The sequence below is a fragment of the Blennius ocellaris genome, assembly GCF_963422515.1.
Source record: "Blennius ocellaris genome assembly, chromosome: 9".
NCBI classification, from domain to species: Eukaryota; Metazoa; Chordata; class Actinopteri; order Blenniiformes; family Blenniidae; genus Blennius; species Blennius ocellaris.
In genome coordinates, this window is record NC_137658.1 from 15,402,431 (window position 1) to 15,429,703 (window position 27,273).

The 27,273-nt window shown below is 40.6% G+C and overlaps 1 protein-coding gene across 1 annotated transcript in view; it reads left to right on the forward strand.

Moving 5' to 3' along the window:
- The window catches only part of tenm1 (teneurin transmembrane protein 1), a gene marked incomplete at both ends in the record, with an annotated part of 191,939 nt that overhangs the window by 48,125 nt on the left and 116,541 nt on the right, over window positions 1-27,273 (forward strand). Inside the window, 2 exons of the mRNA XM_080501719.1 lie at window positions 4,209-4,452; window positions 13,655-13,893. Of these exons, the coding sequence (XP_080357845.1) occupies window positions 4,209-4,452; window positions 13,655-13,893 (483 nt within the window). The remainder of the gene's footprint in view (window positions 1-4,208; window positions 4,453-13,654; window positions 13,894-27,273) is intronic.

Sequence of the window (27,273 nt, forward strand, 5' to 3'; positions counted from 1 at the left end):
GTAGGTTATACTAAAAATGCTTTTAATATATTACATTCTCAAGTCAATATGTTGGGAAGCATTTGGCATAATGAAAAGTAGTTAACACTGTTGCCTCTCAGCAAAATAGTTCTCTCTCCTTTTCTGTGTTGATGTGGTTTTTTTTGTTTTGTTTTTTTTTAACGAACATCCCTGCATTTTCACCACTTCAGCAGTCTCAAACCACTTTAGAGTGTTAGTCATATTCACCCGTTCACACACTGCTGGCGATGGCTGCCATGCAAGTAGCCTGACCTTAATCAGGAATCGTTTGGGGTTCAGTTGCTTGCCCAAGGACACTTCCACACATGGACAGGGCAAGATGGGGGATTAACCCACTAGCTTTCATATTGGAAGAAGACACAGTTGCCTCAAATTCCTCCTCTTCCTCCTCCTCCTCATGTTCCTCTCCCAGTTCATAGATAAGCTTGTTCGGTTAATTGGTTGCTCTAAACTGGCTGAATGTGTGAATATGTGAAGATGATTGTGAGTAACCTGTACAGAGAGTACCTTTTGCACGTTGTTGGTTGGGATTGCTGCCATCTCCTCAAATCAGCAGTTATAGAAGATAGATGCATTTTTGGAAAGTTAAAATACACAGTAGTGTATCTAAGAAGATTTATAGCAGCTGTCCAGCACATAAGCCTTTCACGTTGGCATTTGAACCACAGTGCCACAGCAAATGGTGTTTCGACTTATTACAAACACATCTTATCTTGTCCTCACTAACAGACCTCACCATACATACAGTAATATAACATTATATTCTTATTTGCATTGTCCATTTGCCTTTACCATCCTGCATATATGGCATTAAGGTTACCTTCAATTTAGTCAAATTTTTGAGTACGTCTATGTATTAATCATTGAGGAAAATATCAGTGGAAGCTGCACAAGAGAACTTTGACTGGATGTTTGCTTTGGCATTACAATTTCTGAATGTATTGTATTGTCCTCAAGTTATGACAGTCTGAATGAAGTCTGAATTTTAACATCCAAAGCAAAGTCAGTGCCTCAAGCATGACTGGAGTGCAAATAGCCAACTGCAGTCAAGCCCTGGGACTGCACTATGGCTTTTTCTCTACTTTTGCTTTTCTGTTTAGTTTTTAAAATAAAACTCAAAAAGGACAAGAACTGCTGAAAAACATTTACTTACAGTATCTTGGAAAAATCTGTGAAAGTAAGGGGATTTCTGGCTGTGCTCAAAGGACTCCCAGTTACTGATGAATCAGACACACTGCTAAAAACGGAAGCACCACTTTAAAGCTCCTGGTGCATCACAATGGCACACTATGTAATACTGCTCTAAAAATATTCTGTCAGTTTTCCCAAAGCAAGTCATTTTTTTATTTTTTTTTTAATACTCAGAGGTGGTTTAGACCAAAATAGCATTAATTTTCCACATCCATTAGTTTACACTAAACAGCACCTCCAGGTGATGACACAAATACATTTTCTGTCACTTGCGCGGGTCTGCATTCACTGTAGAAATCAGCAGGTGATTTAGTGTGGCGACAATAAGCATGTTCTTATATGGAACAATGCAGCATTATTTGGTGTAGATTCTCCAAAGTATTTCAAATCAGGCTCATACAAAAACAAAAGTGTGCAGTGCTGCAATGGAAGTGAAATAAAATTACACATCTACTGGTGAAAAAACATCCACAAGCTGCAAGCTCGTGCAGCAGTTCCAGTTGATGTTTTCCCACCCAAGCACATTAAGCATTGCAGTGAGAGAAAAAAGAAATGCCACATTTCACATGTGGGTGTGTAATGCTGCAGGTCTGACTGGCACCACAAAATGAATATGTTATATGGTAATGGAACGTCATGAGTAATGACGAGCAAATGTCATTGTATCTGTATGCTGAGGGTGGTGAGGAACACTTTTTATTGCATGCTTTGGAAATATGACAAAGACAATTGAGCAATGTTGAGAGATCAATAATCAGCAAATTGCCTCAGAAGGATGAAAAACTTGCCATTTGTTTAAAGAGTATTTTGACAACAGTCATGCAGTGTGTGTGTGTGTGTGCGTGCGTGCGTGCGTGCGTGCGTGCGTGCGTGCGTGCGTGTGTGTGTGTGTGTGTTTTCTGGTTTTCCTTGACGTGTGGGGGATGTTAACTTGATTGCACACCGACCCATGAGGGCTTATGTTACCAGGGGGACAAGTATTGAGGTACTGTGAAGGAAAGTCATTAGATTTTCAGGTCAGGACATTTTTAGGGTCATTCTTTGGTCAGCTTAGGGTTCATGTTAAGGTTAAGTAAATAGTTATAATAATTATGACAAGTTTAGAATTGGATGTAAGTATCAGGAAGGCATTGATATTATTATATTTGCTCCCATGACAACGGTGCATGGAGTTCGCTTGAAATCAAAGTTTTTCAATGTGGAACATTTCAAAAACATTGTTAGGACATGAAACTGATTGACTGACCCATGAAGACTTCTGTCACCATGGGAACACATTCCCTCATTCATTAATATTTTAAGTGAAGAAAAACTAAGGTTAGGAAAGGATCAGATGATTATACGTGTGCATACAGTCATACGTACGACGTATATGAAAGTGTGTGTGTGTGTGTGTGTGTGTGTGTGTGTGTGTGTGTGTGTGTGTGTGTGTGTGTGCGTGTGCGTGCGCCCACGTGTGTGGTTGCGCGCAGTAGAAAAAAAGGAAGGCCATCACAATTGTTCCTACAACAACCTTTCATTACCATTCCCCGCTGGACAGATGGCATTCTGGAAATATTATGAGGAAATGTTTATAGACCATTGACAGAACTACTTCTGCCATCTTACTTATCTACCACAATCTATATCTTAGAAATGTGAAATTTTAACAGCTGAGGGTCATAAAACCTGATGTGCTCTGTGATATGTCAATGAACATTGTTGGATGTGACATAGCCTGTTGGCTGATGTGTTTGTGCAAAAAGGCGAGTGTCATTCTTGAGAAGATCAGAGCTACAGTGCGACGTCGGGGCATGTGCACAGATTTCATATTATGGAAATGTTGACAATAAAGCATCCTATTACTGTTTGACTGCGATATTTGGGAGAGATGTTGCTACAGTTAAAAACATAACAGTGGTTAAGCTCCGTGTACCAGTAACATGGCTGTGTTTATTCTGGCAATAGACACTGAAACAACCTCATTTAATTGTTCACTTTTCCAAGTTTTCATCTGGCGAGAGTCATAAAATCAACTCTCCACTGTCATCTATGTAATACTTACACTTGAATAGCGACAACTGTGGTAATCTCCCAGGTGGGCAACATTTCCAGATACTAAATTATTGCTGACATCTTGGCAGCAAATACAATTGAGCGGGTAAGAGTTTCTGTCTACCGGATTCAGGTAGACAGACTCTTTACCCTCTGGTTCCAGGCTAATGTTACATTCATTGTCAATACAGCTGGACAGAGTTGGCCTTTTGGGATGAGGGATTTGCCTTGTTCGTGAAACCATGTGGCAACCATATGGCACAAGCTGTCCCCATAAACTGTGATAACTAATGCCCCAGTTGATCATGAATATAGCCCGACATGCACACATGGAAATACATGCAAACCAACTTCATCTGCAGCCATACCCTCACATTAAGCAAACATATGCATGCACATCGGATTTGACAAAAGTGTAATTAGTCGATGCGCGGCTGTAGAAGACGGACTGAAAAGCGAGAGAAAGCAGCAGGGAGGACGAGATGAGGAGAGGTTGAGTTATAGTGAAAGGGAATGATAAATGATGGATTGAGAGAGCTTGAGCTAGACCTCGAGGTTACCAGTGTGAGAGAGCTACAGCTGGCTCGCTCATTCCGTCGAGCTGCAGAGCTCATAATAAACATCACATGGGTAGTTTGGGCTGGCGGGTGCAGATTAAGCCAGAGCTGTTAGCTCTTTAAAGACTGCTCTATGTTGCAGCCAGCCAAGAGCCTATTTATAGGAAGACTGGAAGTGTATCAAAGCAGGTAGGAAGGGAAGGTGTCGGACAGGGACAGTTTTCAAGCTGATTTATGTCCCTCAATCAGTGTAATAACAATAAACTGTCAACTAACACACCACTTTTATTTGTAATTTATGGCACGGCGCTCCTAATAAACCTATGTTTATTTCTCCCCTGTCCCTCCTTCCCTCCTCCTCCTCCTCCTCCCCCTCCCCATGCTTTACTCCACATCTCTGCACAGAGCTGCCCAGCAGTCCAGGCGGCCAGTTCACGTTTCGCCCGCTGCCCCCGCCACCGCCGCCGCCCCACGCGTGCACGTGTGCCCGCCCGGCCCCCTACACCCAAGTCAGCCTGCAGAGGAAGACCATGCCACCACGGTGTCAGGCCAGCCAGGGGGGGCAGGTGGCAGACGCCAGCTCAGGGGCAGACCCGGCACAGCTTCACAACAGCTGGGTGCTTAACAGCAACATCCCTCTGGAGACCAGGTAAGGCAGCGCAGCAGATTAATGCAGCCTTCATATGTTGGAGGATTCTCAGCACTGTTTTTTTTTTTTTTTTTTTTTACATAAAGCAGTGATTTTTTTAAAGTGTGGGGATGGCTTTCTCTGGGAATCTCCAAAATCCAGATATTAGGGATGTGACTTTACCCCAGCGTGGTTTTCACTTTTCAATAATAATTAAGGAAAAAAGTTAAGTGGAATTGAAAGCTATTAGACAAGCAATCATTTATGCAACTGCCGGCTGAGCTATGACTGAGTTGTTAGAGCGGTTCATCTCTCATTTGCAGATTCGACCCTCCATTTTCCCATAAGTCAATGTGTCTTTGAGCAAGTCAATGAACCCCAAACAGCTCCCAGTGGAATGATTGTGTTTCTTGCCTTCATTGTGTGCTTATGTGTGAATGTGACAAATTGTGAAGTGCGCTGGGGCTGACAATCATTGGAAATATATATATATATATATATATATATATATATATATATATATATATATATATATACAAAGCCTATTCCTCTACTCACAATTTCCATTTCTTCTGCAATCGGGCGTCTTGAAAATGGCCCCCAAAGCAGGTCAGCTATCGTATCATCCGATCTTGCTGTTAAATTAGCCGCCATCACTCCCCAATAGCAGATAATAACAGTGCGTCATCGCGTACCCTGCCCATGGACCAATCAGTCAAGCTGCATTTCAATGACGACACCAAGGCTCGCGCTAGAAACTCTGATACTCTGGGGCGTGCTGTCAATAACACATCAAAATTTAGTTGGCTGATGATACTCGCTCAACATTTTAACCCAATAGCAGCGTCAAGAGGTTAGCAATGCTTTCCTCTGCTTGCCCCAGCAGAGGAAAAGAGCTGTGATGCATTTAGAGGACATAGGAGATTTGACCTCCGCAAAATATAACCAGTCGTCTTCTGGATAAAGTTGCTAAAGTCCTTAATTGATTCCAGACACAGATTTCAGAATCACTTTTTAAAAGTAAAGAAAAAAAAATGTTTTGACAGGGCCAGCAGTGCTAGCCACGCTGCCCCTGACTACACACCACTAAAATGATACATTATGCTTTACTGCAAACCACAAGTCAAACAGTTATATACTATATATCAAGATCTAACTGGTATTTGAGATTGATAAAATCATCAAACTACCTCAAGAATATATATTTTTTTTTTTTTATTGCCTAGTAGCAGTTAACAGTAATATTTAATGAAGCACAAAACAAAGTAGGCCTGACATCCAACCAAAAGTTTACGACACATGACAGGAAATGCAGTTGTGGGGCACAATGTGGTTCAAGCTCTATGAAGAGGGGGGCTCATCTTTACACACTGTGCAAACCCCAGGATTGAAACATACAAAAGGAGGTAAGGAGGATTTAAATGTAGGGCTTCGCTCTAAAGAGCTATCACTCCAAAACGGCGAACATCAGTTCTTAGTGAAACTCTTCAAATGAAAGCATCTTCAAGGCGACCCCCCCGCCCCCCCCTCACCACCGCACCCAGCATAATGTCACTTGATTAAAGACATCTCTTTAATCTCACAAATGAGGATCATTAGATTAAAGAAATTTCTTTCATCAAGACTGTGACTTGGCAGAGTTTTACCTTTTTTTTTTTTTTTAAATCTGAGCAGAATGATTAAGAATGAATGTTGGACTAAAGGATTTCTAAGGATGGACATGTTTTGCACGTGTTTAGAGGAGTAAGTGGAACACCGCGCGGGCCTCTAGGGTATTATTACAGGACTTTGCACACCATCAAAGTCATAATGAATCTCTCGCTATCTTTTTTCTTCTTTCTTTTTTTCCTTTTTGGAGTCGTTTCATTCTCTTACCCCCTACTGCAGGAAGCTCTACCAGGGGACCTGTATCTGCGTTTAAAGCATCCAAAATAAAGCAGGACTAAATATCCTGCCGATATCCTCTTTTCAGGAACACATTGTGATTTCACTTCCAATTTTAGCGCCCGAGAAAATTTCTCCCCAAACGCTTGGAGATGAGCCGCTGGAATTTCGACCCATCAAACAGAATTACGCATTCGCTTCCTGCATAAGTAATAATTGATCAGAGAATTATTTAGGAGATCCTCATTTGTGAGGCTGCTTTTTGAGAAGGAGCAGCAAGGTGCAAAAGAATATGTTTGCAAGTTTAATGAGAGCTCAGTGCAGTCGCGGGAATCCGCTGTTATGAGTGAGGATGAGATTGGCAGGCTGCCATGCCAGAAGAAGATGTTTTAATAAGTTATGCGTTCGGCCATAATTAGATCTTACCTCATTTAAAGGAAAGGATGAAAAAAAAAAAATGAGATTCAGTGACAATTTAAATTAATCATTGCCCAGACGTGGGCATCAATGTAAAAGTCTTGTCAGGAATGTCCTGTAATTACATTACTTTTCTGTGTCGTTTAAATTAAAATGAACAATAAACAAATTGTAAACTTCTTTCAGCATTTCAGGTCATTCAAACAATATTTGCTGAGCTAAAAGAATGCCCCCCCCCCCCCCCCAAAAGAGAGATATGATTATAAAATCCAATTTCTGCAGGGAACTCAGTATATTGGATGGTGCCTTTTTGGTAGTAATACATTTTTGCATTTGGGACTTTATAGTCAAATAAGTTTCATTTGATAGTGCGCTATTAGTTCTGAACCATAAAATGTAATTATATTCATAGTCAATACAATTGCGTCGCTTCATAACATTATTCAGATATCTTCAGAGCTTTTTGAAAAGGGGGAAAACGAACAAAGTGTTCACTGCTTAACACTTGTGGGTTGGCTTATTATCCCCCTTCCCCCCCACCCCCCCTCCCTATCATCACTCACACATGCTCCCAATCCCATATTTTTGCTCTCACTAACACTGATATCAGCTCAATCTCAGGCACAAGATTAAAGATTTTTCAAGTATTTACAAACTCTACATGCTCATGCCAAGTGAATTCCAATGATGCTCTGACCTTAATATAAATGGCAAAAAAAAAAAATAAAGATAATATCACTTGTTGTCAAGTGTACCTCCATTTTCCTGCATGCTTGTGATGAATCAGTATTGAAACGTATTGACGTTGCGTCAGCGGAGATTAAGATTGTTTGAAGTGCGCATAGATTTCCTTTTCAGGTGCTCATCCGTTATGCTCCTTGAGAGGCCAGCTGGTGTAAGTGGAAAGATGCAGATATGGATATTCAATATATCTGACCAGGTCTCACACTGGGTGTGTTAAGAGGCATAACAAATGGAGGGACTGTAATAAATTGACTGGTACCCTGCCTCTTATCGCAAAGAACTGAGACCACTCGAACTTGTGCATGTGCACTTAAGAGTGGAATTCTGCATGTGCGCACGCTGCCACACATGCGAACAAAGGGCTCCACCTACACACACACATTCACAACTACCCAGGTAGACGCAGCCCCTGGGCCTCGAGTCTGACCTCCCGGAGAGCGGGAACTCTCATTTTCTTCCTGTCTCCAGGGAAATCTGCCCTCTGATATGAGCTTCCTGGGCGTCGCCCCGAGATATTGTCTGAGAAGATCAAAGACAGGGAAGTCAGGAAGAACAGTGAAGCATTTAAAAAAAAAAAAAAAAAAAAATGCCACACAAGAAGAAAAAGCTCCACACGTGTTGACGAATGCAGTTTCCTCAGATGGATTCTTATCTCTCTCTCTTTTTTTTTTTTTTTTGCTATAATCCACCTTCAGTAGTGCAATAAAATCCCCTCTCTGGACCCGACCTGTGTGCTGGCCTCACAGATGTGAAAACGCCGTGTTTGACATCTTTTTTGTGTATATTTGTTTTGTGTGTGTTCGTCTTTGAGCAAAGCTGTCTTTGGCCGTGCATGTCTGCCTGTGTTTCTCCGAGTTTATCTCTGGCCTTTCAGAGTTGAACTACCATTGACCCTTAGGTGTGTGGTTGCTCCGTGTGCAGCCTCCTGTGTCCCCGTCTGACTCCCGGCCTTCAGCGGGCGCTGAACGGCTGAATGGAGAGAGGACGGGAGGCAGACAGTGAAGGATGGACGTCATCTGTCCCCCGCCGCGGGGCCTCATTGTAGCCACACAGAGCAAAAACACAAGAGAAAGAAATCAACTAAAGGTGACTGGCGAGATACAGGAAGAGCAAATTCAAATGAAGAAGCGATCGAGACAGCTTGAATACCAAAAAAAAGAGAAGCAGGACCGTGCTAGTAATTAAGCCTATTAATCAGTCTTAGAAAATTAAGTTTTAAAAATCTGTCAGTGAGGTAAAATTTTAAATTTAAATCGCCTGAAACTGCTTGTCTTGTCATATTTTATATTTTATGGATTTTAATTCTTCATTTCAGATGGAAAAAATATGGCTTCAATAGTAAAGTAGCTTTACTCTGACATGCATCACACCTTTTTTTTTTTTTTTTTACACTCTCCCTCTACTTGAAACATTTGGTGGACGCGGTGCGATGTGCACTGATGCTGTCAGTCTGCGGTCCGGCCACACTTTAATGGCCTGTTCTCCGAGGGCTCTTCAGAGACCTGTGTCCTACCAGCAGTCTGCGACCTCACACGTTTTTCCTCGGCACGGAAAGAATAAAGCTCCACCGAGCTGCGCCAATATACTGCAGCCAGCATTAACCACCGGAGAGCGCGCGGTAACCTGCGGCAATCAACCTGTCTGTCGATTCCAGGAGATGTTTTCTTTTTTAGTTGTTTTTGTTTTTGTTTGGAAATCTCTCTCTGTCTCTCTCTGTCTCTCTCGGTCTCTCTCTCTCTCACACACACACACACGCACACACACACACTGCAGAGAATGAAACAATGAGTCATACCTGTTTTCTCCCTCTGATGTCGTTTCCAGTATGGCCGTCCTTTTGTTTCCCCACCGCCAGCAGTCTTTGTTCATTTGGTGGTGGGAGTCAGAACGGCCAGAAACAAGCCGGAGCTGCTCGTAATTGCCTGCCCAGATCCACTTTACCAAATTGCGTAATTTCCCCACGCCCGTTACTCCCGCGCTTCCTCGTCCGACACCGTCCAACCTTCGGCCTCCATTATCCAAACACAATATAGATGAAATGCTACCTGGATTAATTGCCCCCTCAGCTTGCTTTCCTATCATCGTTGCCATCTGAATATGTTCTTTTTCATAATGAAAATGAACCTCTTCCTCGTTTAACTAATACAACCGTATAACTTAAGGAGTTGCTTTGATGAGTCAAAAAGAAAAAGAAATAGGTGAGTCACTGATCCCTGGCTGCCAGGCCTATTTCATTCTCTTTCATATCGGTGCCGCTCTGAATTACAGTCGCTGCTCAGGACGTTGCACCGGTGCCCACAGATTTGGGCTCCTTCTCTGATGAGCTGATTTCATATTCTCTGCCTTGCTCGCTGTGTCCGTGGCGTGTTGTGGGTGTTCCACAGCACTTTCTAAAGACTCCTACCCTGTTCTTCTTGTTCAAGTGTGATGGTGTGCTTACCTTTGAATAATGTCCGTGTTTAAATTTCTACCCCGTCCCAGAATTTACTGCGGAGCGTAATATAAATTGCGAGCACGAGTGTTAGCGTATGGGGAATTTCCTTTCCACCACCTTTTCTTCATTTTAGTTTCCCGAATTAATTTTTGATGATGCATTACTTGCAAGTTTAGCAGACCACTTAGATTAAGAGCACACAAGTGCAACCAAATATGTTGGATATTAACAGATAGCAGTTGTTATATCTAAAACCCGAGACTGCCCATAATCATCATTTAAAGAATAGCAGGAGAGGGGTCTCTTCTAAAACCCTCACACCTTGGGGGCCCTTTAAATGAGTTTCAGTGAGGCGTACTTCATAGAGCGAGAGACTCTATTCCACTGAGTGCAGATTTGCATAAATGGAATCAGAATAAGATACCCAAGAAAAGGATGATGTCTGTGCTGGTCTAAGCTAATTGGCGAAGGCGTTGAGCCACTGTCCTAGATAGGCCGCCGCAGTAACTGTGATTGTTTCCAACTTCCCACTGTAATCTAGTTTAGAAAGACACAGCAGAGAGTCCCAGAGGTGCCAGGTAGTTTGTGGAACACAGGATGCGGAACGACTCCCTCATTAGATTAGGGCCGCAATTAATTGACAGTTTTCAAAAGCCCCCCCCCCCCCCCACCCAGCAGCAGTCAGCCCGTCACAGTGTGGCATTCAGGACCCTCCAGTGGTCTTCACATGCCAAAGTCATGTGCTGACATGGCAAATTAAAAAAAGAAAGACAGGTCAGTTTCACCCCAATGATGATGTGTTGTTGCACGAGTGGCAAATTAAAGTGTGACCAATGTACATGGATACATTTGAACTGGATAACATGTTTTTTTCCTCATTTTTATTTTGTTTACTTCACTATATGGGAAATCACTCTAATTATGATTTCATGTAAACTATTTCTACAACGGGGAGCTATAGAATCAAAACCAGATTTTTCTAAATGTTTTAATTCATTTATTCATTCATGAGACCAAGTTCAAGGCCACTGTACATATTGGAATATTAAAAGACATACAATATGTCTATGCTTGTTTAAAATAAACAAAAAAATGGTTAGAGAGGAGGAAAGTAAAAATGAACATTTGGGCCGGGGTTCCAGAGGCTGAAGACTTGGTGTTGAAAGAGGAAAGTGGAGCTGAATGAGTTGACGTTGAGGAGCCCGGGAATGGAGGACTTGAATTCTAGAAGCTGGTGAAGTTTATAGAGAACTGGGGTCATGTGATGGACCGTGATGATTCACATGCCAACATATTGAACCAGTTGGAAAAGGGAATCACATTATTCCAGATGGGATTTGACGTGGATGTGGTGCTGAAGCTTCTGTATTCATTCAATCAATGACAATAGTTATTGTTTTTGTATGTGACCAACAACACCAGCATAAAAACATTCAACATACAAGCTTAAAAAGAAGTAAAAGAGTAAATAACACATTTTTGGAACTTTCAATCACATTATTAACTGTCATATAACTTGGGAAAAAATAAAAGGAAAATAAAGACAATAGAGAGACACACTTAAACGACCTCCTGTGGGCAGCATCTGCAACATGTTCTCCTGCATGAAAGTGATGTCTAAATAGCTTCAATTAAATGTCAGGTTAAGAATAATTCAAACACTAACACATTCTTTATTATTTAAAGTGAATTGCTTTGAATATGTATATTATAATTGTCATTGCCACACATTTCAGTTGCTAAACATCTTCATTAAAGTTTTAATCCTGACTTCCACATATTTTCTTTCTCGATCGTGCTCAATGGAGTTTATAGGATTGTATTTCCATTCAGCCTTCCCAGCCTAACTGTGCTCACATAACCCAGCTGGATTCTTTCCCATTATCCCTCACTGCACACAGTGTTACTGTTTCTTCTGTCAAACGCACACAAATGTTTAAGGCATAAAAACAAGCACAGCCAAATTAAATGGTGCTGACTTAACCCACACAGCAGTTCAGCCTAATCAAAAAAAGTCTATTTAGTTAACGCAAAAAGAAAGAAAATGTCACAGAAAGTTTAAATATTTGAAGTGGTTTAATTCACATCATGTGGTGGGTTATTTTTGAACATTTGGGTTTACGATGTGACAATAAAACTGCAGCCAAACATGAAAGCCAGTGAACATAATATCAGTATTACACTTTGGTGGGACTAACTAGCTCGACTCGTCACTGAATACTTAATATCATCTGCATGATTCAGCTGGTGATTACATGTCGTGTTAACCTCGGCCTTTTAGTACAAATTCATGTTTTTAGCCATTGAGTGCGTACTGAAGCCCTTTTTTACATGTCATCGGGCAACATTAAAAAGTCAGATTGTTTTCAATGAACTCCCGGAGCTAAAAGCTCCTACAGACTGTAATACCTGCTGCTGGCATGACGGTGGTCTAAATCGCAGGGGACGGCCACTGCTTCCTGTACGCTTATTCAGGAGAAAAATGAATGAAGCTAATAAAAAGAATTTGCTGTAGTAGCATTTATGTACAAGGAGTGAACTTGGTGTTGATGAAGCAGCGTTTTGCCTCAGAGAGAATGAAGTGCTACAGATTGTTTTTGTGGTGCTGGTTAGCTCATCGCTTCAGTTTCTACTTTCTATTGGTTATTCACAGCTGTAGCTCGTAGCTCAGGTCTACTGTGAGGTGTAGTAATGTATGATATTGTGAGAGGGTTATCGCAGATTGTTGTCATGAACAAATGTAACAACAACATAAGGCCCCAAATTCAAAGTTATAATCACTATAGCTAGCTTCAGTCAAAGTGTCAATGAACTGTCTTGTCATTTAAAGATGGTTTTGTGTCTTTCTTTTTGCAGTCTGAGGCCCGACATGACAACATTTTCAAGTGTAAACAGAAAGCTGTGATTGCGTTTTGAAGGTCCATTTACACAGCAACTTTTTGAAAACTGCTCCCAAGGTGCAACTTTTCAAAACACGCTCCGATTTCATTGCCGTTAAAAAGGACAAAAGGCAACTTTTCTGATATGCTGCTAGGGCACATGCTCACCGTGGCCATAGTAAATACTTCCGTGAGTGACAATAACAACAATGGCCGCCTCCAGAGTGTCATGACTTCCAGTCCATATTCTTCAGGGAATTGGTAGTTTTAGAGTTGAGAGTCACTTGAAATAACAATCCAACTTGGTCTTTTGTCCACTAGAATGTCTGTATGCCTGCCATTGTTAATGTTCATAGCGCTTGTGTGTGGTTTCATTACAAAAACAAACAGCAACCACAACTGGCCTTACATGTTAACTAGAATGAGAATCTTTATTAACAATCAACAAAATTGTATGCAATCCCATTCACTGCCAATAAATAAAACAGAAAATAATAGACAAATTGAGAAAAAGAAAGTGACAGAGATTAATGAATAGTATATAAAACAAAGTATGATATAGACCAAGGAATCAGCTATATAAAAAGGGTAAAACAGAGAATCTACATATAGAAGCAATGGAATGTGTTTTTTTACTTCACCATTACCACAAAGGAAAAAACTTTTCTTAAACAAAAATGCAGAAATTATGCGTTTTCACAAACATTGTTTGAACAGGTTCTGAAACTCATTTCATCCATAATAGTACTTAATTATGAAGCACTGCGAGGTTACTGTGACGCCCAGCAGCAGCTCAGAGAAGAGGCAGAAACTGAAGAGGAAATTACAAGTTTGAATGAATTTTCTTTCTTTTTCTCCCCCACAGACACTTCCTCTTCAAGCAGGGGTCCGGCTCCTCGGCCCTCCTGTCCGGGGCGGGGCAGGGATACCCCCTGACCTCGGGGACGGTGTACTCCCCTCCACCTCGGCCTCTCCCTCGCAGCAGCGTGACCAGACCACTGTTTACCTTCAACAAGCCCCACCGCTGCTGCAACTGGAAGTGCACGGCCCTGTCGGCCTCCCTCCTCACCCTCACCCTGGCGCTCCTGCTCACATACGTGATCGGTGAGTGACCGAGTCCGTCCCGCCCGCACCAAGCAGCCAACTTTTTTGTTTTTGTTTGTTTCGGATTTCAGCATCTGAAATCCTCTTGTTTGGAATGGATCGCTCGAGGAGCGAGGGAAATTGGGAGGCTTGTCAAGAAAGAACCTGATTAATTCAAAAAAGAATCGATGAGAGGCGCAGAAACAAACTCGAAGAGGGAATTTTACACATTCAGTGTTGCAGGTATCAAAGAGTAAGAAAACACAGGAACTCAAAGAAAAAAAAAAGACTAAAGAAAAGTCAATCGATATGGAATCAAATCAGGCCCACTGCAAATTTTACACTCTAACTTTGAAGAATTATTGTATTTTAGAGTAAATGTGACCCCCTGTTGGAAACCAAAGTGCATCAAACTGGTAAATAGACAAAGCTACTCAGTTCAATTTTTCTTTTCAAACACACTTCTTCGCAAAAATGATCTCATTAAAGGTAAATCATTCCCAGTGGTGTTTTTAATTTAACTCAAGTGTATTCAAGGCAGTATCAAACACAATTTAATTCAGGGGCCACAAACGGCGCAGTTTAATATTGAGTGGACTGAAATAGTGCCGTAATAACCATTCAGTTTAACATTTAAACTTTAAAGTTTTTCGTTGTTCTGGTACAGAGTATACATGATGAAAATGTATTTATTATCACGAAACAAACTATTATGACGGAATTCTTGTTATATATTATTGTTATAATATTGTGACTACAGTGTCAATATACAGTTGTCAAAACACCTCTTATAGCTGTTGCATTATGCTTGTTTTTAAAAACTCACCCTGACTGCATGGCATTGAGCAACAAAGTAGCTAGCTTTCAAAGACAACCAATGTCTCAGCTTGGGTGCAGTTTTGTGTCTGCTACTCTTAAAAAAAATTGTCAATGTTTTCTTTGACATTTTTACAATTTGCCTGGGAGTTTGGAGGACCCCAACGCTTTACACCACATGCACCCATTCACGCACACATTCACACACCAATGGATCATGATAAAATGATTTTACAATCTCATTAATTTTGTCTTATTTTTCTCTTAACAAACCAAGTTAAAGCTGAATAAACCTTCATTCTGTCCCAGTCCCGAGGAGAATCCAGCAGCTCCTGCTTTGCTCCACTGTTCATCTGACAGTTTTAGAAGTTTTTAACCACTTTTTCCTGCAAAATAGAGCATAAACTTATTGAATGTGATAGTATAGATTAAACCATTGGATGGTGGTTGGAAACAGCTCTGCTCTCACCGGCTGCAAATGTCTGACACATTAATGCATCAGTAAAAATAATCGGTCCAGGCATATGTTAATGGATCTGTCGATCAGAATCGCATGGTTTCTTTATTGTGCTCTAATGTGTGGCCCGCCAAACCTTCCCGTGTTGCTGGTCTCGAATGTGAAGTCTCTTCTTAACGACAGCTTTTAGCCAAATATGAGAGTGAAACGCCAGCACAACAGTAAGAAAATCATCTCTCTGATCAATTGATTCAGGGCTCACATTCTTCCATTTAATCTTCTTCTTTTTTTTCATATCCTATCAATATTTTAGGCTTGTTAGCCTAATAGTTTGGAGCTGAGACGTTCAGTAAGTAGCTGCTTGAAAAATAATGGGTGTCTGAAATGCCCCAATAAATACGAGTATTGTATTTGATATATTAAATGACTGTTGCAGCAATAAATCAGGATCAGGCACAAGAATAGTGTGTTTGAATGCCAAATTATGTTTCCAATATAGATCTTTTACTTGTCGTACTTGTTTAATTTGTATATTTATAGGAGAATGTCTGACTGCGGCTGCAGTGTTCAGGAAGCGCTTATGAATGCAGATGAAATCAACCCCCCCCCCCGTTTATGATTGACACCAAGTTAATAATCATTTTTGAAAAACGGGAAAGTTCCGTTCAGTTGTTTTTTTTTCTTTTTCTGAAGTGCTGGAGATCTTCAGGCAGAGTTTGTCAGAGCAAACAAACACCAAAATGTGTTGATCGATCCTCTCCGATCTCGCCTGTTTTGTCGGCTCGTGCTCAGCCTTGGACGGGGCTTCTCACCCCCAACCCCAAAAGTACTGATCTTCTAACCTCCCCCCACCCCCCCCTGTGCACACAGCCGGTTCATTTCCCTCCTGTGGTGGTACTCAAGGTCACGCTGGAGCACGCGGGGGTTTGCATTAATCACACACACGCATATCCCAGTCAAGACATCACACACACACACCATGCAGATTAATCCCCCGGCTGAACCATGCTATTCCATTAATGTCCCAGCCCCGGTAATTAGTGCATTAGTGAGGAGTGTGAGTGATGACTCGGAGACGACACCACCTTTTAATTGGTGTCATGCTCCACTCCTGTTTGGCAATGATTGATCTCCGCGTTGACGTCACCATGGCAACCATCGCCAAAAGATGTATGGGACGTAAGCAGGGATGATATGTCGGCGTGTAAATCAAAGATATTCAAATTTGCCAGATTAAAGTGGTCATGGTCTTAATGTCTTTGTCTGGGGGGAGAGGGCGAGACACAGGCCACCAGATGATTAGGTCCTCTCATTACATAATGATTCAGTCATTTTTAATGAATTAATTAACAGTTGCTGACAGGAAGGGGGGAAAAATTGGGCCCAATGGTATTGTGCTTTCTCATCTTCATCAAATGATCGCCATACTGACTTTTGCTGGATTTATTGATTTTGAGTCAGTCTCTCATTATGTCAAGCTTCCATTGAAGATTAATTCTTATTATCATAATGTAATACAAAATGTATTAATTTATTCATCTTGCAAAATATGGTAATGAATGATCCTTTATTCCAAATAATAATGAGTTCCCATTTATTATTCTTGCACAGTCAGACAGACTTTTTACATGTTGGGTCAATTTTTTAAATTTTTTCTAAAATGTTTCATTCAAATCAGGGACTTTTCGCATTTTACTTTCCTCACCACTACATACTGAAAATATCAGATATTTGCGAGATTAGACAGTCAAACGAAAACACTCTGATAGATGATGAGTCATTTATGTGGACTGTCGAGCAGAAATGCCAAACATACCGTAATGTCAGCCTCTCAGTTCGAATAATTGTCTTGTTTTTTTACGTCAATAAAACAAACAAAGAAAATACTTTTCAATCTTGGGCTCGAAAAACAAAAATAAACTTTTTTGTGTTTTTTTTATGACTTGTTTTGTGTTGTTTAGTTTAGGGTTTTTTTTTTTTTTTTTTTTTAATTTCCAGACTATTCATTAAATAAATGTTTTATTTGTGGGTAATTTTACTTTGTATCATCTGTTTTATTCATGAGATCCTGCCAACTGAAACAAGACATTGAGAATATAAATACAGACATTTTCCTTTTCAGGCGTGCCAAACCGGAGCAAAACATTTCACAGCATTGGAGAGGCAGTCCGACCCCTCGGCACAGCTCGTATTAACACAGCTGCTATGTTTGGCTAACTTTTTTGTTTTTTGTTTTTTGTGAATAAAAAAAAAAAAATAATTCAGGCATTCAGCCAGAATACACATTGTTTACCATAATGATCCAGAGTTCTGAGCGCTTCAAAGACATAGAGCCAGGACATCAAACATAAGGCCTGCGGGCCAAAAGCGGCCGATAAGAGGCTCCAATGTGGCCGAACTCATCCACGGAAGAGATTTCAGAATTTTTTTGGAGAAAATAAATCCTGTACAATGTACTTTTACATTTTATTTCTAATTGATGTATATATTGTTTTCATATATATAGTATATGTCCATATATATTTAGTATCGTATCGTATGGTTTTGTTCCTCGCGAAGAATGGTCTGCATCAATACCATAATTCTGAGCACTGTCACATTGGCTGTTGGCATGTTCTCCCTTCAGGTATGTGTGTTTATTTGTGACGACTCCCCCGGCCTTTCGCATAACGGCTTAAATTGAGATGGAACAGAAAAATACCCTTGAAGCTTCTGTGACTGGTCATTTTGGGGGAAAGTATTCCAGCAAATAATGAGGCAATAATATTTTGTCTCAAATTAAGGTTTCCAATTAGCAAAACAATAGGACGATGCATGATTGCAGAGATAACACCGCACCTAAGTGATTGCAGCATATGCCCCCTGTTGTGATTAGCTCAGGCAGGCCTCCTCTCTTTCTTTACTGCCCTCTCTCCTCTCCTCCCATAACCCCCCGGTGCTGCAGGGGGCTGCGAATAGCTTTGCTAATTTGTTTATTCCCCAACGTACCCCTCCCTCCCACAGTCATAGCTTGTTATTAAGCACAACACGGCCATCAGATATGAGGAGCAGGCATTATGATAGCGAACGGGGCATTTAAGGAGAGATAGAGGACAGATTAAGATTGCATCTGTAATCTTGAAGAATATTGCTACTGACGATCCTGCCACTACCTCGTTTTCTATTTCTAAGTCCCGGTTTCGGTCCTTCCTCCATGACGCCTACCTTCTACATCTCGGTTGAGCTGCCAAAAGGAAAATAATTAGAGTATTTTCTGCAATAATGAATGTCTTGCTGTTTTAAACAGTTACAATCTTCAGTTGTTCAATCAAATTCGAGAAGAGAGGGCCGGATGTTTCACTTAAGAACAAAAATCATCTCTATGGCAACAGGGAGAAGCTTCTGACGCAAGTGAAATGAGCAAGTCAGCAGCACCCTGCAATCAAATAATCACCTCCAAATCACATTTCAGTCAGCTGCACACACACGGAGGCCACAACGGCGTGTTTTTATAGTTCTGTTGTGCAATACGTGTCGCTTCAGGGGACCTGGTGGTTCCATAAAAAGCCAAATGACTCGTTAGTGGCTTTAAGTTTATTACTTTCACGCTTTTTCTTTCAGTAAATCTACTTTCACAGTTTGATGGCAATCCCAATCATCTGCCACAAGAGTTACATATTAATCACAAGAGGTCAAATACGGTACAGGATCCAACTGTGCCTAAAATGTGTTTTATTACAGCTAATGATGTTTTCTAGCATGATAAATTCACTGATTATTTTCCTAAGAAGGTTTTCCAGTGCCTAAGGTTTCGCCTTCAAGTGACTTGTTTACTGGTTTTGTCCAAGAAATATTTCAAAAACCTAATTATACTCTGTTTACAAGACTGAAAGACAAATTAGCGTTCCCATCCTGGGAGCTGGAGTTTGAAAATATTGACCTTTATGCTTGAAACAACCTTAAAATTAATCGGTTGCCCAAATAGTTGCGTTGAATTTTCTGGAGACAAGAATTTGCCAAATGCGAAGGGGGTACAGTCTGAGCAGCGGGAGGGCTATTGTAATATTGTAGACATTGTTATTTTTAACTAAGAGTTGCTGCTGTTGTATTATTTTAGTAAGATTCGAGTTCATAACGCTGACACACAACAACTCCAACCAGCGGCCCCTCCGGATTTTCATCAGTTTATTTTATCCATGTTTCTGTCTGTCTCCTGAAAGTTTATAGATACAGACTAACGGAGACAACACAGATTGTTGTTGAGATTAGAAGTGAATGACAGTTCTTGAGGTTTTGGAACGCTGCCCCCAATAGCACCTCCTTGATATCAACATGAGAGTGACCTCTTCTCGTAGTTATCTTTCACTTCCCAACTCAAATTTCCTTCATAGTATTTTGCCTGTGTGTTCATTTAAGATGACTTCTGGTGGATTGATGGCTCACTATTCATCCTACTATTAGTGTGAGTTTTTGTGGGGGAAAAAACGTGTTTTTGGAAGTAACAGGTCTTTGCCCGCTTTAGCCCGAAAAGAAAGAGGTTAAACTGTTTTCTATGGGAGGAAATTTCTTGTTCTTTGTAACGGATTTGGTAAAAAGCGCATTAAAGGTGAACACTTTCATTATATACGTAAGCTGTTCTGCTCTAAAATGAAAGGAAATGGTCAGTTTTTATTGTTTAGCAGGCGTTTGTTTTCTTGGTCAAGCCAAATTGAGATCAAATTAAACTGCTGCTCGTCTAAATAAGTTTGACTATGACTCAGCTGTATTACCGATTTGCTGTTGGCTTTGTGTGCAGCGTGTGTTCAAGCTTTCAATAAGCACTGGAACTATTTTATAATTGAATTAAACACAAGCATCAGCTCTTTGAAAGATGAATGACTTTTTGTTGTTATTATTGGCATTTTTAGATTCTAAACATGATAGATTGGTGATTCAAATTGCTCCGATTTTAAATGACTTTCCGTCACACTGAACAAGCACTCGCACACTCTGGGCTTTTGGTTTGATGCATCAATTCATATAAAAAATGTAACAGAAACATTTATTATTAAGAGTCATTTTACTTTTACTCAACACGATAAAGTGTGCTTGTGTTCTCGAACCGTGGAGGAGGTTTTAAGTCGTTCCCTCTTGATCTGAATGTGTCCTCCAAACGTCCTGGCAGGCCTTGTCTGTCTCAAAGCGCCCAGCTCATTACAGCTTATCATAAATTAAATGCTCGTTCTAGGTTGGTGACCACCGCGGCTTCCAAGTTGAGGGACGACGAGTGAATAAGCTGCCGACCACATAGGCTTAAAATAAATTGAGCTGCATACAATGACGTTGAAGCGAAGTTAATTTGGGGATCCAGACCGTAAAGATCTGACAAGACCAGGTTTTTTTTTTTTTTTTTCTTTTTTCTTTCAGTTTTCAAATTCCTGTCAGGAAAAAGCTGGAGACGTGAAAGAAACGGAGCTACACAGAGCTCCGTTTGTAAACCTGCGCTCATAAACAATAAACCACAAACCGCTGGAAGGTAACAACTGAAACACTAAAGCTAAAAGTAGAATCAAAGCCCGTATTACCGAATAATATGAAATATGCTATCAGCTGTTGTTGTTATCACTCCTGAGCGAGTCAGAATGTGTGACCACAGACGGCACGCGTAACATGACGGTGGAAACAAAATCATTTTTCACTCTTTCAGCTGCTGCATCTGCTGTCACATTCTGACAGTCGCTGAGGAGGTTACGCCGTAAACACCCGACTTTCTGCTACAACCTGCTGTCACTGCTTCCGAGCTGATGCGAACCAAACAAAGTGCACCTACTGGCTATTGACAGTGACGGATTATAAATCCCGTCTTTGATCATTAACCACGTTGTGCATACGACAAAAGATTTATGATAATATTTAACATGCTTGATGTGAAAGAAAAAGGGGCTCAGAAAGACAGTTAAGGAATATCTATTCTTCCAAATGAGAAAAAGTTGTGACAAGAGACATAGAATTGAGCTCTGTATTTCCTATTTGTAGCTTATTAATAGCTTCAGATAGCAGAAAAGAAAAAAGGATGCACGTTTCTCACTAGACCACCATTAAACAAATTTAATGTGCCAACAGTAATAATTGAATGAGTATTAAAAAAGACAACAAGTGAGTTATTCAGTGAACTATGTTACATTTTAATCGAACGCATGACACCTTTCCATTACAATTTGCAAATATTATGTGGAAATATCTTTAATGGGAATAAATTGTGTACTTTTTTCAGCTAGTACCTTATTTTCCAGAGCACCAGTTTTAAGCACATCTGACAAAGCATATATAAGCTGGTGATTAAGACGCATTAATTTTTACATATCCAGACAGAGCTCTTCTCGGTAAAATATTTATTTTTGGCAACATTGTGCTAGGATCCACCAACACAAAGGCTTTTTCAAATATAGTTTAGTGTAGTTGACAAATTCACAGTAAAACAATTGACCATTTGAATAAACACATTAACATTTCATGTAAATAAACATTAAGGTTTGAGTAAAAATAGCCTCAAAGTTATGATTTTATTTTAATTAAACAACCATTCTGTTTGTTTTCCTGTGCTTGTTACTCCCTTAAAGCCACCAAAGAATTGCTGATATTTTTTGGAGTAATTACACCAATATAAGATTAAAAGTAAGATGTATTATCCAATATGTACGTTTAGGGTATGTATTGATAAATAATGTAATCTAATGTAATCTAATCTAATCTAATCCGATCCGATCTCTGTGAACAGGTCTAATGTTTTAAGTATAAATTGTATAGAAATGTATCTTATTCTGGCATAAAAAACATGCTTAAATGGTACAATATGAATGTTTGACCTCCTTCTGAATCATGAGTTGGATCATTCTTTTTTAATAAGATGATTCACAAGCGTGATTGTCCTTTTTATGGCTAATTGTTTAAAATTGAGCTGTCAGACTCTATTTACATAAGGTTTTGTTGTAAAAGCATAATCGGCTAATACTGACTTAGTTGTAAATGTTCGGGCGGCACTTTGGGAAGTTTTACTGTCAGGCCTGAGGAAGACAAGAGTTGCGACTGGTGATCGCTGCTTCAATTTGCACGTTAGCTTCACACAAACGCAGTTTATTTATGCTTCGGCCTCGACGGAGGTCGATAGACTGAACGAGGCTGTCAGCTTATAAGCATCGGCTGTTATGTGAACTAAAGCGCCGCTGCTGATGAAAGCACACCGAGACGACAACTGACGGCCGATCAAAAACTGCTCAGATTAATAGCTGAGGCACATTTTGAATAAAAGGAATAACTGCTAAAAGTCTAGTGAGCACTCACATGGAGTGTGGTGTTTCTGCTTTTCGGCAGTAGGTCCGGTTTATCCTAAATGTGTGCAATGTGTTTACACTCACATCATTAACCCCCAGAATAATGTTTCAACTTTTTGTTTTGAGGATGTTGCACTTTACAGTATTTAGCCTGCCATCGTTTCAATGGTACAAATTGTTCTATATAGCCTTTTGAGGTAAAAAAGGAGACATGAAGCGATAATATTTCATGTGAACGAGTACAGTGTGGGGTGAAAAATAGAGCTTTTTGACATCAGATTAACATCTTCAATTAACATCTTCTATAATATTGCAGTACTTCGTATTAGTACTAGTATGCAATTCTTATTGAAGAAGTATTGCAAGGAAAGTATGTTTCATGATAAATACAAAAAGTAAGGCACTGTTTACGCAACATTTTCGGGTGAAAGTGGAAAACTTTAGTTGCATTTTCGATGTTGCATGACAACTTTACTCAGAGCCATGAAAACATCAGTTTTTAACACCTCCTAAAGTAAAACTTTTTTAAAATGCTCCAACTGTGGAAAACTTTCATGCTACTGCTCACCGCATGAAAATGACATAGTTTTCAGTGTTTCTGTTGCTGTCTAAACATGAAACTTTTGTGAAACGAAAATGCAATGCGGATGTTTTCAATTAAAACTTTGTCATGAAAAACGGGGCCTGAGAAGCAGACATTTGTTGAAATTGCTGTTTTTAATTACGTCTTTATTTATTTCTTTTTGTGCTTCTGACTGCATTTCGGCTTTCCAGCATTGAAATAATTATGGCTTTACATCGATTCAAATGATTAAATTAATGATTTCTATTTAAAATTATGTAATTTTCAATATGTTGTGCATGGAAACACTCGTTTGCAGTAGGTTTGTTTCTCATGTTGATATTGTGTTGATGATACATTTATGATATATTCCAAAGACCACAAAAAGAAAATACAATTTATTACTTGTCTTTCGCATGTCCATCTCACAAAGCTGGTGATACTTAAAAAAGCAAAAAAAATAAAACTGCTTCATCATATGCATAGTTATTGGATCTGTGTGTGAAACTTCATTTGCGTCATGAAGACTTTATGCGTGCAGAGAATGTCTTGCAGAGAGATGAATTCTAGTTGTACTGGTATTTATGTGCAGCTCAGTACAGAAGGAGATGGAGGATGTGGATGTGGTCTTGTATTTTCTCTCCTATTATTGATTTGGTGCAGCACTCGTGTCACTTTGATAGTCAGGTCATTTTTATTGGCTGTTAGCAGCTGTAGCTCATAGCAGCTGTCACAACTGTGATCTCGGCTGTCTTCGAAACTTTCACACTTTCCAACGGACGATAATAGATTTTTAAGCCAAAATTAAAAATGTCACTGTTGCCTATCTTTGGTATGAGACCAAAGATCCAGATTTGGTCTTTTCAGTTTTTTGGCAGGTGCTTCCCGCTGCAGATCAGAACATCTTTCTATCTTTCCAATTCAATCCTCATCAAAAGTGCTCAGATTTTGTATCCCTCTTTTTTTTTTTGCTTCCACCTAATCATCTTTAGGCACTAACTGGCCTCTTCTAGTATGCTGGGGTTATTAGTGTTTTGACAAAGTAATTGACCTTAAGCGTGTTTATTGTAGTATACGAGGTTGTAAAATAATGAAAAGTGGACTTTTCAAGCAGGAAAATCCATTTTATTCCATATATCCATATTAGACATAATGTCCTTTGTCCTTTATCCATATAAGACCTCAAAATCATAGTTTCAGGGACCTCGGTTTTATACCAGTACTGGTGTGCACACCAGCCAGTTTTTTTTTTTTTTTTTTTTGGGTTTTTTTGTACTTTATAATCCTGGAGCTTCAGGCTCCAACATAATTCGTCACAGTTTAATAAAATCTTACAAAAGTATTCTCAGTTGTGTGTAACCCTTTGGGGGGGGGGGGGGGGGGGGGGGCAAGAGTCCAGTTCTCTTTGCTTTCGGGCCGTTTCTGCTGTTAACACAACCAAGGTCAATATCTCTTATTACCAACCTACCAAGACTGATTATGTGGGTGATTGTTACGAACAGAACAATTCATGGGTGCATTAGCGAGAGTAGCTGTCATTAAGGAAGTCATGACTCTAATGCCTTATACAGAGATACAGCTCCAGCTCACTAACTATGTGTGACATTAACACAGTTAATATGGCTGTTGGATAGAGAAACTCCTTGGCCTGGTTCTTCAGAGTACCGACACAAAGGACAAGGACGATGGAACTTTGAGCGAATCCATTGGGAAGTGAAAACAAGGCAAAAATGAAAGAGTCCAGGTCTAAATTGGAGAGAGTCAAATGTGCTGATTCACTCTGTTGAAGATCTACTTCTTTTATTCAGTCTGAAGTACAGCTTGTGTGCAATCACACAGCACTATCTGCAAGCCATTGCACAGGCTACTCCACTGTACTTTTAGTTGGCTGCACTAAGCTGATGTGGGGGGGGAAAAAGTGCTTTAAAAGTTTTCAAACCTTCAGGGATATAAGCTCCTTAAGTTGCCTGTAGGTGTTATAAAGGACAAAAGTAGACTAAATGATGACTTCACATTTGTGGAAACGGTACCTAATGGTAAATATTATGCCCATAACATTGCAGTGCGTGCTATACTGCATTCATTATCTTGTACCGGCATTGTATAGCAATAATAACCCCATGAGAGTGAGCCGTCTGCATAATGGGGATTGCAGTCTGTTCTGGTGGCAGGTGGTGGGCAGGAGGCCAGAGATTATGTACAGAGGTAATGTCAGAGGGTCAGCTGAGTCGGGCGATGGCTGTCGGGATAAAGCTGTTGAGGTGCTGAGTCAGCAGAGCCCTAATGAAATGTTACCTTTCCCCAAAGGAAAGTTTTTGAACAGGTGGTCGCCTGTTTGTCTGGGATCAGTGGCGATCCTCTTCATTGTGCAGCACTGTCAAGGAGGGCAACCGGCAACCAATTATCTACTCAGCATTGCTGAGTGGGTAAGATTGACTGCTACAACTTGTTTCCAGTGGTGCCTGGGAACAAAAAACCTTTCTATTAGGAGTGTTCTGGCTCAGCACGGTTCAGACACAAAAACCCACTGTTACACACTCTGACTCAATCACAGTACAGTAAAGATGCATTACTCTTCAATGACTATTGCTTTTTTTCTGTTTGTGCTTATTCTGTTATCAGATTTTCTAGAGTTAGTAAATGACGTATACTTTTCCAAAGCTGGTTTCATCCCAATGGTTTTCTATGCTTGATCACAAACTGATGCCTAATCTTGCTTTGTTGCATGAACATAATTATTTGACTTAAATTTAGCACCTGTACTGCTGCTAGCAGCATTTCTTTAGTTAAAAAAAACAACACAAAAAAGAAATCCAGCCTTAAATACTCTTGCTTGTTAGTCCAGATGTGTGTCGATGTGTGTATGTGAAGGCCACTGCAGTGTGTGTTTGTGCTCTCCGGTCCCGGCTTCTTTCAGCCAGCTGCTTCATGCCTCATTGGGGCTTGTATTGATTGGTCCAGTTTCTCTTTGTTTTCAGCCCTCTATTTTGGTCGTCTGATGCAGCTCTAAGAAACCCACTGGCCTTTGCTGAAACTGCCCTAACAGCTAGAGAAGCCTTTGGTAAAATTGCTTTAAATGGCTAGACAGACTGTGGTCAGAAAGCTCAGAATGGGGAGAGAGGCCTTTGGTAAAATGTCTTCAGAAGGTCAGAGAGGCTGCAATAAAATAGCCTCAATAGCTCCAATAGTTCACCAGGCAGGAACGTGCAAGCGCACGTGCACACAGTTGTGCAGGGCAATTTACACCCATGCACAGTGTTTGTTTATCTTTTTCATCCTCTCCGTAGTATACTCTCTTGTATAGACACACACACACACACACGCACACAAGCACGCACACATTCACGCTCGCACACACACAAGTAACACACTTGCACAGAGATTGAGCTGTATGTGGCTGTCTGCAGTGCTTCAGCTCTCAGTGGAGCTGGATGGTGGCTGCCGGAGGGAAATGTAACATGGCGCCAATCTTCTGCTCATTTAACACTATTCTGTCCCTGGCAACATGACTCAGCTTTCAGAAAGGGACCAGATCAGTAAGACAAGCAAGTGGGAGACAGACAGAGGCAGAAAGGGGGAGACTCTGACAGAAAGAGAGAGGAGGCGTGATCGCGAACGAGAGAACAACAGAGGAATGCGTGAAGCAGGAAGCTGTGATCTGTCGGACTTGGTGTGCTGTCGCTACCGTGACTAACTAGATAACTGTGACAGTGAGTTTTACTGGTAAATAAACACCAGGATACACAGCAAATCTCATCATTCGCGACGCGAGAAGTGTGTCGCCACCTCCGCTCTGCCTTTATCCCTCTTTCTGCAACGTTTTATCCCGTTATCCAAACAAGACTTCCCCATTCCAGATTAGCAAGGTCAAACCGGTGATGAGTCCCGAGGTTTATACCAGTCAGGGGGAGGGAAATGTCAGCAGTCGCACACAAACACGCACACTTAAGCAGTCATGACAGTGGTATTAGTAGCTTTCAAGGAGTTTGTGGAGGGGAGAAAGAAAAACACTTTAGCACCTCTTGTCTGTCAGAGTGAAGCAGGGGTCGACTCGCAAAAAAGGCGGGAGGGCAGGCGGACCCCCGGGCTCCGAGTCTCTGCTCCAACGTTGACTTAGACACAGATTTGTTTTATTGGCTCTGAAGTCCCTCTCCTTCACTCTCCTTCACACTTGTTTTACCCATTTGTCTTTCTCTTCTTTCTGACTCCCCTCTACACACCATTTCCACCCCACCCCACCCTTCTTTCTCTTTCTGCTTTTCTTTCACCCATCCCTC